Source organism: Zosterops lateralis, assembly GCF_965231275.1.
Source record: "Zosterops lateralis genome assembly, chromosome: 13".
NCBI classification, from domain to species: domain Eukaryota; kingdom Metazoa; phylum Chordata; class Aves; order Passeriformes; family Zosteropidae; genus Zosterops; species Zosterops lateralis.
This window is the reverse complement of record NC_139773.1, coordinates 6,930,440-6,949,935: the sequence shown is the minus strand read 5'-3', so window position 1 is coordinate 6,949,935 and position 19,496 is coordinate 6,930,440. Positions and strand designations below refer to the sequence as shown.

The 19,496-nt window shown below is 38.8% G+C and overlaps 1 protein-coding gene across 4 annotated transcripts in view; it reads left to right on the top strand.

The window, feature by feature from the left end:
• MYZAP (myocardial zonula adherens protein) overlaps positions 1-19,496 on the top strand; it is a 55,713-nt gene that overhangs the window by 21,410 nt on the left and 14,807 nt on the right. For all 4 annotated transcript variants that reach the window (XM_083871035.1, XM_083871036.1, XM_083871038.1 and 1 more), the window contains exons 3-9: positions 5,967-6,125; positions 8,419-8,511; positions 10,892-11,005; positions 11,847-11,999; positions 14,871-14,996; positions 15,838-15,966; positions 17,749-17,834. In XM_083871035.1, the coding sequence (XP_083727161.1) occupies positions 5,967-6,125; positions 8,419-8,511; positions 10,892-11,005; positions 11,847-11,999; positions 14,871-14,996; positions 15,838-15,966; positions 17,749-17,834 (860 nt within the window). The remainder of the gene's footprint in view (positions 1-5,966; positions 6,126-8,418; positions 8,512-10,891; positions 11,006-11,846; positions 12,000-14,870; positions 14,997-15,837; positions 15,967-17,748; positions 17,835-19,496) is intronic.

Here is a 19,496-nt window from a genome sequence, read left to right as displayed (position 1 = left end):
TTGGTTGGGTTGTTTGAGTTGTTAGTACTTTAGATAGAGAGAATCACAAACTATTCTGATTCTGTTCCATTATTTCTGTCCATGATAGACAATGGGTGACAGTAGTGTGAGGGTGTTTACTTCACCATGAAGTACAAAGGAATATTGTGCTTGGCAGATTGTGTGCAAAAGCCTCTCTTGTCTTGCATAATAAAGGGCTACCAGACAATTGTAATGTCCCTGTTTGGGATTGGGCTTATTTTTATCCATCAGTCTCTTTCTTCACTGTCATGGTTAAATTTGGAAGTGTCATTGGAAGCTGCAGCTAAGCTTTTGAGGGCAGAATGTGAAGATATGTATAGTCAGACGTTTCATTTTCAATTGGCTATTTGGACAAGAGAATGAAAATGAGATATCACTCTGGAAATTTGTGTCACTTTACTGTCTGTGGCTTTCAGCCAAGTTTGAGCAGTGTTTAGTCTTAAACTCAATTTGGTACTTTGGCTGCATATATCCTCAAACACTTTAATTTTCTTGATTTTTTTAAAAATATCACAACTAAGAAGTGAAATTCTTTTTACTTCCTAAGCAAGAATAGAGAAGCATAGCAAACTTTTTTTTTTCCTCCCAGCAAAAAAAGTAGGCTGTAAAGAAGCCTACTGTACCTCATGGTGAGAATCAAGCAGAAACTTGTGTCAGGCCTGGTTTGAGAATATGAGCACAGTGAACATGGGGCTGTGGTGCACATGGAATCTAGGACAGTGCCTATTTTCTCTGCTGCTGCCAGCCCACTCCTGTCAGCAAAGCAGAACTTGTGCCTGAAAAAATGTGGTTCATCTGCTACAGGTGATGTTACTGTTTCTCATTCTCTCCAGCACTGGTCGCTTGATTTTTCCCGGGTACTAATTAAGCAACACATTTTTTAAAACCAGCACTACATAAAAAATACAGAAAGAATTCCACTGACTTCTGACATTACTGCTGTATTTGTTGTATCTTAGTTTCCCAATGTGTAAACACTGGCATTCTGTGTACAAATTTCATGGGTTAGATATGACTTTGTATAATGTCTGGCACTTCTCTTTTGAGATGGACACCTAAATTCAACACCCAAGGAGCTTCAAAGTTGGGACATGTTCAGGGATGCTTCTTGCATTCTTCATGAATTTAAGAACACCCGTGTCTGGTGTGGCATATTTTCCCTGTTGTAATACTATTTTAATGTAAAACATTCCTAAATGTAACATGATTTTCACGGGCTGTAGAGGAATATGAAAAGACATAAAACCAGAGCTACCTTTTGTCAGAGCACAGTAACTTTTCTTGGTGAGCTCAATGTTACAAATGTGTCATTTTACTGACTAGAAAACAGTAACCTCAGTAACAGCATGAATATTCTTATTCCTTGTGTAACTAGTGAGCACCTAAAAGATAACTGGGTATTTTAGAAACGCCTGGAATGGCTGTTAAGGAAAAGATAAAGCCTTGCTTAACTGATATAATTCTTGTTAAAAGTTTTTTGATGGTGTAGATAAACAGAAGATCATGAATCAGGAAAATTTTAAGGCCACAGGGATACTTACCACAGAACTGTGTTAAGCGTTACATTAGATGTCCTTTTTTCTCAAAAAAAGATGTATCTTCTGTGCTTTTGCTTTCAATTTTGGGACAGGGAGAATTATAAAATATGAGCCTATCTGACTTTCATTTCTAAAACTGGTAGATTAGGAAACAGATCATTCCTCAGTGTTATTTACATAATGCAAGTAAAACCACGGGGCATAGAAAAAAACAGCTAAAAACTTTAATTTAGGCTTTGGTTTTGTAATGTCTTCACCTGTTTCAGGCTACTTGTGCTGCCTCCCTGGACAGAGACACAAACAGGACGCATGGTAATTATCAAGACTTTTGCAACCTTAGGGTGTAGGCTTGTGTTTTAAATGTTTATTAGTTAAGTAAACACAATGTTTCTTTGCTACATTCTATGATCACGCCAAGCACAGCTGGCTGTTGCTGCAGCACAGACAGGACATGTTCCTGGAGGCTGATCTAGGACGTGTGAGCATCCACACAATGTGTCTTGCTGTCACCTTGGCCTCTTATAGAAGTGACTATAGGTACCAAGAAATATTCACAAACTGATTAAGCTAACTCTGTCTTTTCAGATCCTTAGCTCACATTAGAAGGGATTTGGCTGATATTTTGACCTTAAACAGCAATGGTTGATTAATCTAACGAACCCCTCCATCTTAAAGCACTATTCTGGTTAGCTTTACAGTATTTACTTGCTCCTAAATTCTTGCACGTATTCACTTATGCTGTTATCTTCACTGAGATGCCTCACTGTAGATAAGAGTGGGGACCATTGAGGACCAGCCTGGAAAAATATCTGAGTTCTGAGAGTGGGTATGAATGGGACATAGAGGAAAATAATGGAAAGTATTTGACTTTAAAAAACTGTTCTGTAATTCTTGAGGATGTGGAAGAGCCAGGATTTGTGAAAGAGGAAGCATGGGAGAGAGGATGTGTCAGAGGAAGAACAGAGTACAAGGCAGAAATGGAAAAAACAGTGAAGGGAGAAAAATAGACAAAGGTGGGTGGAAGTAGTTTGAGAGGAGGCAAACTGGCGGAAGTGTGCTCAGTGCAGGCTTAGTGCTGCAGTTCTGTGGAGATATTTGAGAACTGAGCTATTCAGCAAGGCCTCCTTTAGAGGCAAAGCAGTATTGAAAAAGTAGTCAACAAGGAAAGCAACCACTTCAACCCTGCATTCGGAGGAGTTTTCTGATTGTAACCTTTCTCCTAAGAGAAGACTGCATCAGGTGAGCCCTTTTTTGGCTATTTATACAGAACCCCCGAAACTAGTGGTCACTGAGAGGAAATTAAGAGTTACTAAACAGAAAAGGGTGAGTAGAAGATAAGCGTGGCTGGATTCGAGCTTTCATAGCAATGAAAGACAAGACAAAGGTTAAGGAAACACGAGAATAGTTACTTGTGTAGCTGTTGGCTCACACATCTTTAAAACAAGCGAGAACTGGAATTTTAACAGGCACTTGTCTGGGGATTCTGATAGGATGGAAGAATAAGGAGAAGTTAGAAACAATATCCTGTATTTTAAGTAGCACATCGAACTGGAACAGTCAACAGATGATGGAAAGTCTTAATCTTCTGGAAGAGAAATAACAAAGGCATTTTAGGAGGCTTGTGCAAATACAGATAACAGGCAAGTTTAGCGTTGTTGCAAGAGGCGTGTAACCAGTCTGCCTTTGTGTGCACCTAATCCTGCATGTACTGTCCATTATAATGTAAATTTAAGTCTGTTCATCTCTGAAATACATATGTAAGTGCCATGGGTGATTCTCCAGCTGCAAACCCATTGGTCTGCATTCGTAGGTCTTTCAGGGGAGGGGAAGGGGGAGTGGGAAATCCTTCAAAGCATTCCTTAGGAGTGTGTTCATAATATTCTAAAAATACGGAACTTGGTCAGAATTTCTATGCCAGAACTCTGCAAACACACTTTAGACAATTCTGCTAATGTTTCAGAGGCACAAAGGACCTTGGTACTGCTGGTATTCAGCTGTTCACCTCATTAAAAATGAGTGATCATGGGCAAAGGGTATGGATTTATGAATTCAGTGTCTGGCGCCTTGGTAACCTCTAAACAATCAAAGTGATTATTCAGTCTGTTATCAGGAAGATGGAAACTTGTGCGTAATCCCTTTTTCCAGATGCAGGGGAGGAGCTGCAATGAACTATGAAAGAAACTGTACAACCCTGGAAGCAAACAAACACAAAATAGTTTTGAGTCATGTCCCCATCTGGTTTCTGTATTTTTCTATTTCTAAATATGAGGTGTAGGACTTTTGTTTGTGCACATCCAAACAGCAAAACAAAACCCCCAATAATATATAATTATGAAACATCTCGTTTTGAGAATACGAAGCTTTGCATATAATGTGTTCAAAGTGCAAAATTATATCATGTATAGTTAGGGCTGGTTGCCCAATGTTTTCTTCATTAAGTGGTTTTAAAGCTTTCTTTTCAAATGAAGGCTTACAGCTTTGTTGTTCTGTGCCTGAAATGTTCTTTATCAGGTGTCTGCTTTGTGTTTGTTCCCTCTCCCAGCCCTGCACACACACACACACAGAGCTTCAGCAACATGGTTAAACTATTAATGATGTGATAAAGAAGAGTGTGTAGGATTTACAGTGTCGTGGAAAATCTGTCAGTGCCATGTGGGAAGGACACAATATAAAACAAATGTCTGTCTCTATCAATTTTTTCTTAATACAAGTAAATTTTCCTGTTCATTTGCCCCTTATCTAAAGAAATATTTATTCTTATATTGCCAGCATAGTTGTGTTGGCAACTCCTAAAAACTGAGAGTGCTGCTGCTTTAGGCTGCAGATGGTGTCCTCTCTTCACCATCATGGTAAGGCCTGGAGATCTTTAGGATGCAGCTGCAGATGGATATAAGATGCTGAACTTCATCTCTTTAAGCCTCTGTTTGGTGTCAAAGAGATTATTTTAGATAATGCTTAGAACAAAGAAACCAAACCCAAACTAAAGTTAATGTTAAATGTCTAAAATTAATGTAGTAAATGTCCTCAAGTGTACCTGTATCTGGAATATCCAGCATAAGAAAGTAAGTTCAGTAAAACCATCTATACCTGATTTTTCTCTAGAACTGATCTTTCAGAAACAATGTGCAAAGCTTATCAGTAACAGCTGTGTTTCCAAACTTTTCAGTCTAACTTTCCATTCAGAAATCACTGATTATTTTTAGGTTCCTAGTTTGCAAATATTTCACATTCAGTAATATTTTCCCCTTTCTTAAAAAAAAAGTAATAATGTGGATGTCTCCATTGAAGGTAGTTGTTTAAATTCCTTGTAATCAAGAAGAGAATTGAGTAGTTCTGAGGACTGACTCATTTCAGATGCTTGCAACAGAAGGATGTTTCCCTGGGCTGATTAGAAGGGAGGAGAGGTGAATAGCCAGGTCAGGTGGTGATCTGACCTTGTGGATATTCATTTACATGCTGAGGGAAATGGTTCCTGCTGTTTGCGTGAAGATTTTTCTTATTAAGGATATTGATGAGATGAACAAGAGGAGCCTGTGAAGGGTGGCTTGAAGCAAGACATGCAATTATTATGAATATGTTTCACAGATTTCTGCAGATCATTCAAATAAAAAATGTCGGCTCTTTAAAGCAACCCTCTGTTTACACAGCAACACCTGATTTAGAAGGTTCATCCTTCTACAGTATTTAATAACACCGGAGCACCCACATAAATGCTATTTCATAACTTTGCTTTTGCTCTTCCAATGTTAGTTCTGCAACATCTGTAAAAGAAATGGAGACCTGAAATTAGTTTGAATGCTTTGGAGGTTCTTACTTAGCTTTAAATGCAAACTGAAATCCTACTTTGTTTATCTTCAAGAGAAACAGATATTTTCTCTTTTAAGGAACATTACCTAAAAGGTTTTAATATCAGTTTCTTAACTTTCTACGTTCTTTGAGTGAATGTGAATTTTTGTTTCCTGTAGCAGGGAGTTTGGGAAATAAAGGGATAATTCTGTGGTTTGAAGAGTTTAGAGGGAACTAGAGACCTGACTGTTCTGCAAGAGTGCAGAAAAATACCATCTGGTGGTGAATGAAAATAAGCCATGTTAACCTTTTCCTACATGCCTCTACCTCTCCTTGTACAAATCCAGCCTGCTGTCTCTAGCTGTGCCTACATGACTTCCATTGAAGGCAGTGGTAATTAGACATCTCTGTATTCTTATCAATTAGAAGTTCTTCCAAAAATCTGAAGGCTGACAGGTTGGCTCCAAAATGTTTTGGAGTTAGTGTTCATGTGTATTTACATTTGTGCTTTCACTATAATTGCTTTCTCTCCTGGCCCTAAGTTACTGTGGTTTTATTTAAGTTTTCTTGTTCTAGTACTGATGTTTTTAATTTTTTTTTTTTTTTTTTTTAAATTTATAGGAGCTCTACCATGTGCCAAATGGGATGTCTCCAGGGAAGCTCTCTCATGGGATGGTGTATGGTGTTGTGCACCGAACTGACAACAACCATAAGAGAGAAATGGTGGTTTATGGCTGGTCAGCTGATCAGCTGAAAGAGGAGATGAATTACATTAAAGAAGTGAGTTATACTTTCACCTCAAAATTTGTTAAATACCCTTTCCATATATCCATGTAGAGCTGTGAGAGTATAATGGGATGACTGATGTCTAGCCCAATATCTATTTGAACTGGGAACCCACCCTGAAGCTAGAGGCTGGCCTTGGTAGTATTTGAGATGGGAAAAAAGCTCTATATCTGAGAACTGTGCTTGCTGATAGAAAAAACTATGTAAGCAGACACCTGAAATGATAAAGTCTTTCTCTTCCTCTGCTTCCCCTGTCCCCAAACCCCCCAGCTTTGAAAAAGCTTCTAAATTAGGTGACATAGTAAAATCACTTGGGTATGTTTTGGGGCAGCCTTAAAATAGTCAGCCTAATAAGGATGTCTTTGTACTACTTTCTCTGTGCCTGCTCATTTATCACAGTTGGCAGAAGATCTCCTGAAAAACAAAAACTGCATTTCTCATCCTGCTTGATATTTTTCCATTCTTGAAACTCAGCATCTCTTTGCCCATCAGTCTTTGACTCCCAGGCTGTGGCAGTAACACCCTAATTACCTCAGAGCAAATAATCTGACCGTTTTCCATCCACCTTCACCACCCAGGAGGCTGTTGGCCCATGCTTGTCACTGATTCAAGTCCAAACTGAGTTGATAAAAAAGGAAGGAACCCTGAGTGAAGGGAGCCGGATAAAGCACTGTAATCATGTGTGCTCCTCACATCCGCCTGGTCTGCGGCTATCAGCACTTGCTTCTCTCCCTTGGTGCTCCCAGTTTGTCAGTGTTCACCACTCTCAGCAGCTGAGCTTAGGGACTGGCAGGGTCTGTCAGTGCTGGCAAGGCACACAAGCTGCCCTGGCTGCTGTTCTCCTGCCTGGGTAGTTTCTCTTCCCTGCTGGGGTGAGAGATGGGTGAATTGGCATACAGCTCCCTAAACTGCACTGTCTGTGGTACCCGGGGATTGCTTGGGCTGCGACCATCTCCCTGCCCTTGTCTGTCCCTTGTGGAGGGCCATGTCAGACCAGGTGAACTGCATGTCTTGCTTGTGCATTCAGGGTACTGATACTTTCAGAAAGAGGTAGGAAGGACGTGGGAGGACACATGCTGGCTTTTGCTCTTCCGTCTGTGTTCAGCTCTGCTACTTTGTGATCTTTGGTCTGCCAGAGTAGTGTTGTCTTTAAAAGCAGAGTCTTAAACAAGAGTCCTCAGCTTGTGCTGTGTATGTGCTGATTCAAATAGACCAAAAGTGATGGGCTGTGTCAGAGCTGCTGACAGCTTCCTGTGCTGGAGTCAAATGTGCATCTTGCAGAGGGTGTGTGTGCCTGTGCATGGGGAGGCACAGGGTGAGCAGTGTTTTCCTGAGGTGCTGGGCAGGAGTCAGCTCCCTTCTCTCTTCCTCATCCCAAAGGGAGCCCATGATTAGGGAGCACTCCTTGCATAGCTTTGGTGTCCCTCTTTCTGGGGAGCAGTGGGGGGATTCTGTGCAGAGCTGCTAAGAACATCCCCTGCTGAAGTTCACCTCACCCTACAGTAAACTCACTGCCCTAAATGATCTGCAATCAGCCTGTGACTGGTGAAGGGAGGAAAATAAAAGAGGTTGAATTACGTAGGCTGTAGGCAGACACGATCACAGTGGTGTGTAAAGCCAAACTGGAACCCAGCTTGGGTTTTTTTTTTTTTTTTTTTTTTTTTTTTTTTTTTTTTTTTTTTTTTTTTTTTTTTCCTCCTAGAAAGGCAAGGAATAATTTGCATCCATAGTTCTTGAAATCAAATTGAGTTCTCTGTTCTTTTGATTTGAAATTGCATTGGTAAATGTAAGCTAGCTTGTTTTTAGTTAGATGCAAATCTAAAAGACTGAAATTAAAAGTGTTTATCTGCAAAGGATGCCCTGGGGAAACCAAACACTTTCAAAAGTATGGAGGTATATTAAGTCCATGCCTCTTTTTCAGAAATAAAACAGTATATCATCAAATTAATTTTAATTCACTTAGTAATCAGGTTAGAATGACTTATGGATATTTAATTGAAATTAATTGAAATTAATTGATTTAAATTAATTTAGAAGTATTTAAGCATGTACAGAGAAGTTTAGAATTACTCATAGTGACAGTTATTTGTACCATCCCTATATAAACAAGTCTTGAGATTTAAGTTTTTGTCTTTTTTTTTTTTGAGAATAAATCGGTGTTATGCAGTGGTAGATTAACAATGGAAATTCTGGAAAGTTACAATGGCTAGAGAAGAAATTCGTGCCCTACTATGTAAACAGTATAATCCAAAATTTTGATAAAGGCATTTGATTTTTCTGACACCAGGTGAGAGCAACTCTGGAAAAAGTAAGAAAGAAGATGTATGGTGAATATGATGAAATGAAACGAAAAATACAGCAGCTTACAAATGAACTGAAAGTAAGTATCCATTCATTTGCAGGGAAAGCATATGGGAATAACTGTCCCACTGTTACCTAGGAACTTTTCTTTTGCTTTAGCAGAACAAAACTAATCTCCCAAACCACTCCAGTTCACTGTTTTATGTGACATCTGTAGTTTCCTTTCTTTCTTTATTTTTCCATCCAGGAAGGTAAAGGAGGGCAAGGGTGCTTTTGCATGTGAAATTACTAACTGGCTGGAAATTCTTGGAAAGAAATGGATGATCTCGATACCATTGCCTGTGTGTATTGGTAGTTAGTGGAGATGGATGTAACAGCTTCCAGGTGAATTGAATAAATAACATTGATAATTAGGAAAAACTGATAACTGGAAGTAATTTCAACACTGCTCTCTTTTACTGATTCTATTGCTTAAACACTAAGTAAAAGAAGTGGCAATATTCATTAGTATTCAAGTGCTAAAAATTACTTACCTTTTGGTTTTTAATGGAATATTTCAATAGTCGTTCAATGACCTGTCTTTCTTCTGACATGCTGCTTTAGCAATAAAAGCTGTTGCATTCTGTAAAAATAGCCCTCATATTAAACTGCTGAGTTGTTTGATCCAAAAAAATCCCCCTGAAAACTTGCTTTGAATTTATATTCAGCATTGATTTTCACAGCCCTGGTTCAGAGGAAGCTTTGGCAATTAAGTGTATTCTGACTTCAAGGGACTGGAACCTTGACTTGTGCCCTTCTGCCACCATCATTTGGAGGCTGTCAGTTCCCTGCATGCTGTATTAGGTGCAAAAATCAGAACTTGCTGTAAACGGGTACTTTCATTCTGTGAACCTGTCTCAAAAAGAGAGGAAAAAAATCCCCCTTGAAAGAAAGAGAGAGAGAAAACTGAATTTCTGCAAAAAGTGTTAAGTAGTCATAATTCTGCCAACAAGACTCACTCTCCCCCCAGCATGCATGTGGTAAATGCTGATTCAGGTGCAGCTTGTTGTCTTTGCTGCTGATCTTTACTGAATAGCAGTGATGATATCCTGCACTTCCAGAACTTCTGTCAGACCAGTAGAAATCCTGCATGAGTCAGAAATTCTTCCTTAATTAAGGGTTTCTGACCAGTTCTGACAGAATATCTAGTTCTGCAGCAAATCAGCAGTTCATGGAGCTTCCTTCTGATGAAAATGCACGTTAGGAGACATCCTTCCCTTTTTTAAAAAAAAAATCTAGACTGCCTGAAAGGAAGTACAAGTGTTGTTCTTCCTAATAATGTGAACTTTTTGTTTGGTTAGTTACTTGGGAGCTGATTTTGGTTTTCCATGACTGTTGTCTTTTGTGCTATTTGTGAATTCTGTTTAAAATCCCTTCTATACTCTTTGCTTCAGCTTTCAATCACTGTGCTTTTATCTTAACAATTTCCAGGACAACTTTTTGTTCATAAAGTTTGTTTGAAATTTGCTCTTCCAATATCCTGCCCTGGGCTTCTTCACACAATTTCTTACCTTGTAACTTTCTTAATCCATCCAAAGCATTTCTGCATTCATGTGTTTTACATGAGCACACTTTTATAGAAGGTTAACAGTGACTACTTGGCCTCTACTCCCTATGCTGATCTAATCTGTGTATGGCTTGGTTGCTACACACTTGTCCCCTGTATCAGTCCCTGGTGTTCTTCTGTTTTTATCAAGAAACAAATCTGGTCCATCTAAGACTGTGAGCTGGGCTGGCCCCATTAGTAACACTCTTTTTCCTCTTTATTATTGAATCATTCAGAATAATTTACAGTGTTTGGGTTTTGGTCTCTTCTTGAATGATGTCATTTTGTGTCTTTCTCCCCTCCCCCCCTTCAGTTTTGAAGCATGTGTGTGTACATATCAGAAAATGACTAATTTTCACACAACAAAGTCCTCTGGCTTCCCCTCCCTGCTTTGTACTGTTTCATCCTTACGTCTTCTTGATGTTGCTTCTTTATGTACCTGATTAGTCAGTTTATTCTTAATTAAGGCTCTTCTACAATTCATAGTTCTAGATTTCCTTATTTCTTGTATTCTTCTGCTTTTTGCTCTGAATTTTTCCAATATGCTCACTCTATGTATATAATCTTTCTGAACAGACAGCTGCCAATTGTCCTCTTGTCCTTTCAAAAAGAACAGCTTATACAGTGATTGCAGACTAACAATAGACTTATATTCTCATGCCTTATTTCTGCTAGATTATTTGGATTTTAAGGTTTATTTGTTTGTTTGTTTGTAAGAATATACTTTGAGGCCTGTATATTGAAAACATCCTAGTACTGTGAAAACGACCTTGGCATCTTTCTCTTCTGTAGCTCCCTTGGAAAGAATAGGTAAACTTGATCATTATTCTATATAAAACTTTTTTTTTTTTTTTTTTCTTTTTCCCCTGCTCAGGTGACAAATGCTCATCAGGAGTCCTTAGAGAATCATGTGCGAGTGCAGGCTGCAGCCTTAGATAGCTTTAGCGAAATGAACAGCTCCCTGACATCAGCATCAATAGACTTGCAGGTACATCTTCATAGCTGCTTCCCAGCTCACAGCTGCCTTTTCTAACACGGATGACAGATACAGGTTCTAACACTAAGCAACACTATAAAGTACTGTCTTGGATATCTAAAGCACCTAATTTAGGAAACAAACAAAAATGTTCCAGAAGTTCCTCTATTTTTAAAAAACCATTAAAAATAGTGTACACTAAAGAGATATAAAGAAATATTGATATGCAGCAGACTAATACCACAAGTCATGTCTCTATGAAGGATCTAAGGTGAAAATGTGATTTGGTCTGTATAGTGCAAAATGGGGCATCTCCTGACTTCGTTCTGCCTTCAGTTGGAAAGGAAGTGGCATGTTTGGATGCCAGACACTTGTGAGATTTTACATACCTGTGAAATGCAGGGAGAGGGGCAAGGTGGGAATGAGTTTTCTGTTTTAAAGACTTCCGAATTCCCATGTATCTGAGCCAAACAATGTCCCTGCTTTCTTGTATGTAACAAGAATGTTACATTCTTTTACATTACTTTCTTGTTTTCAGTCCACTGCATTTTGTATGTACAGCATGGCCCTCAGAGAGGAGGGAAGATTATTCATACTGAAATGTATCCATGTGTTTTTGGTTTTTTTAAATAGTGTTCCAGGACTTAATTTCACTGAATATACTCCTCACAGAAATACCTTCTAGCAACAACAAAAGCCATAATTTTAGATGTTAAAACTTGCAAAACTGTTCACACCGCATTATTATGTCAGGAAGCTCTTTAAATGTGCTGTCTGTTTCATAAGTTCTTGCCTATATTAATTCATCAAATTATTTATGATTTTTAATATGTGCTTTGCCTCTCTCTTCTAGAAAACTCTGGTGGATGTTACATTGGAGAACACTGACATAAGGGAACAAATAAGGAATTTAAAACATACACACGAGCAATCTATGGAAAAGCTGAGAGAGAAGCAAAAGCAACTGGAAACGGCACAAATTGAAAATCAGTTACTGAAGTTAAAGGTGTGGTATATAAACTCCCCTAAAAATACTGCACAGTAGGGGCATTAGGTGGATGTTAAATGAATTCCTTGGCCTTATCCGTAAAGGGTTTTTCATTCTTCATGCCCTTGTCGTGCCCTCGAGCTCACTAATTCCTGTGAATCAATACTGGTTTAATAACAGAATCTCAGCTGGCGACAGGCGGTCTTCCTATAACAAGGGATGCAACATTAGAGTCTGAGATGATGACAGGTGAAAATTCAAACCATTAAATGGTTATTAGCGTCCATTCCTATTAATTGAAGGAATATTACAACTCTACACATTGCTACGTGAATTTCTTGGTGTTAAGCTTCTTAAGTATTGCACCACTTTTAATAGGTAGTCTGTTAAGTCTTATGAGCATGTGGTCAGCAGGTAAGAGCAGGCATCTTCAAAAGAGAATTAAGCCATTTCTTTCAGAGAACTGCTAGGGAATAAAACACAAACTGCAAGGTTAATATGACAGAAAGCTTGACCATGTTCTCCCCTCATCAGGCAAATGTATTCCTTTAATCTCAAAAAAAAGAGCCCACAAAAAACCACAAATAAAACAAACAACACCCCCTACTCCTCCCCAGCCCAGAAACTTTGCCTCTTAAAATTGCTCCAAGTAGACCAGTTTGAATACAGTATTAAATCAGCATTTTTCAAATTCTGAAAAATCTGTTGTTATTTTTGGTAAAGTTTCTGAAATTAAGGTGACTGCAGCTATATTCATGTTTAATTTTGTCAGAGAAGGTGTTTCTGTCTGGCTGTTTAGCTGGTGACTAGCACTCATGCTTAATAATGAATGGTTAAGCAAGAAAACATAAGTGCATTTCGTGTTCTGCTTTCCTCTCACAGTGAAGCCCTACAAGCCATAAAAGTAGCTGTATTTTACACCTGCTGTTGTCAGCAGGAAATAAAAAGAGGGAAAAACCAAGTAACAGAAGCAAAGGTGATGCAATTAAGATTTTAAAACAGAAATTTGGGCTTCACTATAATGTTAAAGACATGCCCCAGCAAGCCAGGGAAAGGTATGTGTACTTCTAAGAGCAGGGAACTGCAGCTTAAGTCTCAGTTCAACTGAATGCATAAGGATTTGTTTATCTTCAAGCATGTCAAGCTCTGCAGAATACATGCCCTGCATTTACATAGCAGAAGTGTAAATTCTGCCCTCACACTTTCAGTTTTAGTACCAAGTTAGTGAATAATATACCTCATTACTGTTTTTGATAGTTGAATATAAAATTGTGTCTCAAAAGGTGCCAAGACATCTGGGAATTAATTCTAGGAGTGCATGTAAGAGGATGGTGTGGGATCTGGGAGGTTAGTGTTGAAAAGCAGTAACTACTGTGTACCATGATTACATTCTGGGTGGAGAACACACCTGAAGGGCTCATTAAGGAGCTTTGGTTATTCATAAATCTGTAATAGCTTGGAGTGGAGATGTTTCTTAAATGCATTATAACAGATGCCCTGATACATCCACTTTTTAATGCTTGTTTTTACTGTCCTCATTGCTCAAGGTATAAGGAACGGAATGATGGAGATAAAAGGCCACAGATCCTGTTCCAGTTCAGTGTATCTTAAGGAATCTGGGGTTTAATAACTGGTTTTCTCTAAATGATACAATTCTTTCAGGCTTCCTGAAATGTGAAAGGTTCATTTAATTCCATGCCCTCTCATAAAGTGCAGGTCACTACCTGTGCTCCAGGGCTGGCCTAGGTGAGATGACAAAGGGGACAGTTGTACTACAAGTGGAGTCCTACAGGGCTCATCCCTTTTCAAAGAATGAAACACACTGTTGTTTTTCTCCAGGGTACTAAACAAGCTTGTTTCTATCATGCAAGGTGAACCCAAGGGTTTACTAAACCTTTTGGTCCTTTAAATAGAAAAAAAAAAAAAAAAAAAAAAAAAAAAAAAAAAAAAAAAAAAAAAATCCAACCCAAAACCTTAATCATCAGAACTCTGTATTTTGTAGCTGTGTTATGTGCGGTGATGAGCATGGAACATTTTATTCCTCCTCTTCCTGTCACTTTTGTAGCACTCACAGCATTTCACTATAACCTTGGCTGATTCACAGCATCTCTAGGAACAGAACTAAATCCTGTACTAGCTGTTTTACTTCACTTTCATTGTGGTTTACATAGGAGATGGGCCTAAGCTGTGAATATCCTATCTGGTGTTTAATTACTGAGGGTGTGGTTCAGTCTGTTTTCAGCCAACAGCAGGAAATCCTGTCTCTGAATGACCATTCTGCCCTCTTCCCTGTAGCTCTAGTAAAGTTTCTGGTTCTATTGTTAAAAATTAACCCTTCCACACATCTGAGAAATTCAATTTTCAGTTTGATTGCTTTGCTGCATGGTTACCCCAGTTCTTATGTCTACACAAAGAGCATAATGTGAAAAACCAAGAGGGAGTAGGGAGGGTTCTGCAATAAAGTATTGCTTTGAGTGTTGATGGTCATTTAGGAACAGGAGTTGAGTCTAGTCCATCTCTAGTCTGTGCTTCAGTAGAGTGGAGGGAGACAGTGTTGTTTCAATGGGGAAACAAACCAAGTGACTTGGAGGCTGTTCTGGAAGGGCTCAGCAAAGAGGCATCGCCTGATCTCAGATAAGCAATGACCAAATGAGCTAAATTCAGACAACATGGAACTTGATGGAACAATAACTTCTACAGATTCAAGTTATGTGAATACTGGCAAAATGCTGTAAATGGTCTTGATGCAAATGGAAATCTACTTTTGCAAAGTCAGATTAACAAGGGGAAGCTTAAATTCAAACTCTTATTTTCTCATCCTGTGAACTCTCTTTCTCCTGCTGCCAGCAATACTGTACTTACTGATGGGGGAACCTTCCTCTCTCACAGGTGGAATCAGCACAGGAAGCCAATGCTGAAGTCATGAGAGAGATGACCAGAAAGCTGTATAGTCAGTATGAGGAAAAAATGCGAGAAGAGGAACAGAAACACAAGGCTGAGAAAGAAATGCTCCTGGTATGTACAGCCAGTCTGTAAGAGCAGTGTTTAGCTTGGGTGTCATTTCTCAATCACTTGACACTTTGCAGTTATGCGTGATCCTTCACTTCTGTCTCTGCAATTAGTCATACTATAGTTACTAAGCTTTCCAAATTTTTGGGGTTGTAGGACTGAGAAAAATATGGGTTCAAACATTGTAATGTCAATGATAATCTAGATTTCAGAATCTGAAACAGGGTAAGTAGGTTTTTATGACTTCTGATCCTCTAAAAAAGGAAAATACAATGTCCAATTTTAAGTGACAGTTTAAAAAGGAGAAAGGGAACAACTTCACTGGATGCTACTGGAACAAGAACTCTCCTGTCCCCCAATTTCCCTCCATCCCCAAGTTAAACCTTTCTATGAGCAGTCCATTGTTGCATTTTAAAAAATAATAGAGTCAGATATTGAAGATAGATGCTCCTTTTTATTCATATCGCTTTACATGTAAGGAAAGTACAAAGCTAAATATGGCTGACTATGGTGTTTAGAAAGCTGTCTTTTGCAACAGCATATTTTATTTAACAGCATCCTCAGGGAAAGGGAAGGGAAATCAGCTATCTAAGAAATGGGTAAAAGTTTCTCTTGGATTGTTTTAATGATGCTTTACTAATACCTGTGTATTTAAAAGTACCCCCAATCTTTTGCTCTATATAATTCACTTTTAGGGTCATAATTCTTCCAGATTTCTAAGCAGGTGTAGTGAAAAGCTTTGAGCTCTTTAAGAGCTATTAGCCTTGCCCTGTAGCCAAAAAGAAGAAGAAATATTCCTCATTAATATATTAGATGCTAATGTGACTGTGAATGTTCTTGTTTGTAGGAGGAAACAAATCGGCTTCTGAAGGCTATTGAAGAGGCAAATAAGAAGATGCAGATTACAGAAACAAGCATACAGGAGAAAGACCAGAGGATTGGTGAGCTGGACCGGCTGATTGAACGCATGGAAGAGGTATAAGAGCTGATTGCTGCCTTGAGAGGAAAGTGCAAGGAGGACATTTCACTTCTTACTATTCGGCTGATCAGTTCCCTGCTCAATGACACACCATTGCTGTTTGCATCTTAGTTACTGTATTTATATCAGTAAATGCACCTGGACTGCACCTGGACTTCCACCCTGTGATGAGGAGGTGGTTTTCTCTTCCTGATGGTTCTTACAGGGCAGCATTTATTTAGGAAATGAACCATTACTTTAAAGAGAGAATTTAAAAACGATTCAATGTCCCTTTGGTGTGCAAGGTGTCTTAAGCCTAATCAAGTAATAATCATAAATGACCCAGAGTCTCTCAGAAATGTTGTTTTGGTAGGTCCATAGAGTGCACAGAGCTCTGTCTGGGGATGGGTAAGAAGCTGATGGAGAACCTACAGCGTCAGGATTAAAGGGAGGGCAGGGACAGGTGATATTAGAGTGGAGGCTACCCAGCTAGGAAGGCTGAAAGGATGAGGCCCTTTACAGACAATGGGAGGAGCCTCTTGCTCACAAGCCCTGGTCCTCTTGGGGATTTTCAACCACCCTGACATCATTTGGAGGGACAAGACAGCAGAGTGTAAGCAATCCAGGTTCCTGGAATGTGTTGATGGTAACTCCCTTCTCCAGTTGATAGTGGTGCCAGTGAGGAGAGGTGCTGTTCTAGACCTTGTTTTCACCAGCAAGGAGGAGCTGCTGGAGAATGTGAAGCTCAAGGGCAGCCTTGGCTGCAGTGACTGAAATAGTCTTGGCTGTACTTTGGCACTTCTCATTTCATTCAATAACAGGCAACTCATTATCTTTAAAGATTCATGCCTCACTATCTCAAATACAGGAGCAGAGAGTGTTTTAGTCAGTGGAGGGAGTACAATCTTCTGCTCTTACAAATGAAGTGTGTTTTTTTTCACCAATTTCACTTTATTGTAGTACATATTTAATATCAGTACCTACTGAGAAATACATTTTTATAAGCCAGTCACTTGGCTTGACTGGTTAGTCTAATGTGCATTGAGCCCCTTTTCTCTAATGCTTGCAAATCCATTAGTAGAATTAATGATTACACTGAGAAATTACTCAGCTTAATATGAATATGCCCCTGGCTCCATTAACTTCATCTGGGCTCCAGCTTACAACTTTTAAGTATTACACAGTGACTGTAGGATTGCAGTACAGTTCACAAGTACAGATGAGTTCCTTCACATTAGTTCTTTAATCTGCTCTTATCTGGCTGATACTCACCCCGTGAAACTGAATGCCTCTTAAATTCCCATCAAGGTGGATAACACACTTACACTTCTCTGTTAACTTGTTTGACTTAGACCCCAAGTCCTCATAGATCTTCACAAGCACTATGCTGGTGAGCACTTAAAAATAAGGAGGAATACTCTGGGGGAAGAAAGAGCAGCAGTACCTTTTATCTCAGCCTTCGATTGGGAGATGTTTTTGGAGTGATAATGTGGACAGTTTGACATTTATGTAGTTAAAGATTTTGATGATTCATCTTTTTATTGAAAAAATTCAGTTTCAAATACAGCCATATATCTTCATATAGGAAATTGAAAACTGATTTGTTTCCATGCATAGCTGGGAAATGGATTTTATTATTATGTATTTTGTGCTCCTTGGCTATAGGAAATGCATGAATTTTGTTTAATCAGTTTCTGTTTTAATTTCACAAATGATATTTTGAATTGCAATGAAATATGCTTTGTGAAACATTTACATTTTGATACATGGAGAACTGAAAGATATTTTTTTCTTGCTTAGGAGCGTCACCAGCTGCAAAAACAACTTGAATTAAATGAACTACAAATATCTGGAGCAAAATCTGAAAACAACTCTGACAGCGAAAGGTGAGATATGACTTGCCTGTGGAACTTCTACTATTGCCAGGAAACTTCAGGGGTTTCTTTGTTTTTGTAGACATCTGAATTTTGCCTTTTTTAACTTTAAAACTGCAGTCTAGTAGGGATTGTCCATCTGAATGTAGGTTTATTTACATGTAAAATACCAAGTCAATTATTTTTTGCAACAATTACCACTTTCATGCATCTTTTCTGCAAAGTTTTTTGCCAATGTGCCAAGTCCATTGTAGATGGAACAAACTGTGATATATCTGTGGCTTGCATTTTCCTTAAATCTGCATTCTCAAATTCAGAGGAGTATGATCCTGACTATGAATATTTTCACTATCTAAACTCAAAGGTTTATATGACACTGCTTGAGTGGGTAAATATGAATTATAACCAGAGAATGTATAATAGTACTTGATTACTACTTATGGTTCTGTGGCACCTAGAAATTCAGTTTTAATGTTTTGGGTGTCCTGCTGTTCTTCGGGAAGCATAAGCATAAAAGGAGGTCCCTGCTGAGAGCTTCTCAGTGCCTTGTATTGATCTGTGACCAGCTCCTCTGGTTTCAGGGTAAGAATGGCTTTTCACAGCAGCCTGTTAAAATAATAACTTCAAATGAACAGATGTCGCTCACATACAACATAGAATATGGAGATGAAAGATAATTGCTGTTTTCCTTTACCTCTGAATAACCCAGACTCTTCTTGCTTCAGTGAATCCTTTCCAGTGTGAAAATTTATGCTGCAGTAAAAGGGTAAAGGCAGTGTTCAGGCAGGAATTTGTGCAATGCAAGCAAGCTCACAGTTGCAATCTATGCCATGCAAGCAATGAATCTGTGTTCAGATGATGCTGGTTTATTCTTGTCTTTACCTGTCTGTACCTTATCAGACACTTGAGCTCCACCTTAAGGAAGGACGTCTGTTCCATTTCTCCGTTACTATCAATGCTTAAGATCCTAAATCTTCCAATGAGATACAAAATATGTGCTACAGTTGCAATCAAAATATAAATTAAAGTTTTGTGAGACCTTAATATGCACAAGTGAAAAACCTGCAGCAATGCTTTGAATTTTTTCAGTCCTTGTCAAAGTGCTGCAGTTACATTTCTGCAGAGTACTTCACTGTTAATAGAGACTCTTTTGAGGGGGGGAAACAGCATACAATTCAGTCATTCACAGGAATCATGTCTTACAGTTTGCCATCTGCTGCTTTGTCTTAGAATGGTTTTTCTATTTGCAGCTTTAACAGGGTTGGTTTTTTTTTTTTCTGCTGTGCACAGACCAAGATGAAAAAAGCCTTTTTGTTTTGATTCCCCTCCTCCTGTTCTCAAATTCTGTCCAGTCCTGAACCCAGGAGTACAGCAGTTTATTTTGTAAGCAAGCGATTGCTTTCTTTGACAAATTTTAAGAATTGGACATTCAGATAAAAATGGAGACTCCCATGGCCAAAGAGACAGAATATTATGGAAAAGCTTCACTTCTGTTTCCTTGCATATTCTAAAGCTACTTTTCTGACAAGCTGCCAAATCAACTTGTGGCAGGAGATCCGTGGGAGTTCACTTTCTGTATTAAACAGATTTGAAGAAATGCAGAATCTATCTGAAGAGTTGTATGCACAAATTTAAACCATTCATAGCATTCCTGCTGACTGTTGAGGAGTTAAT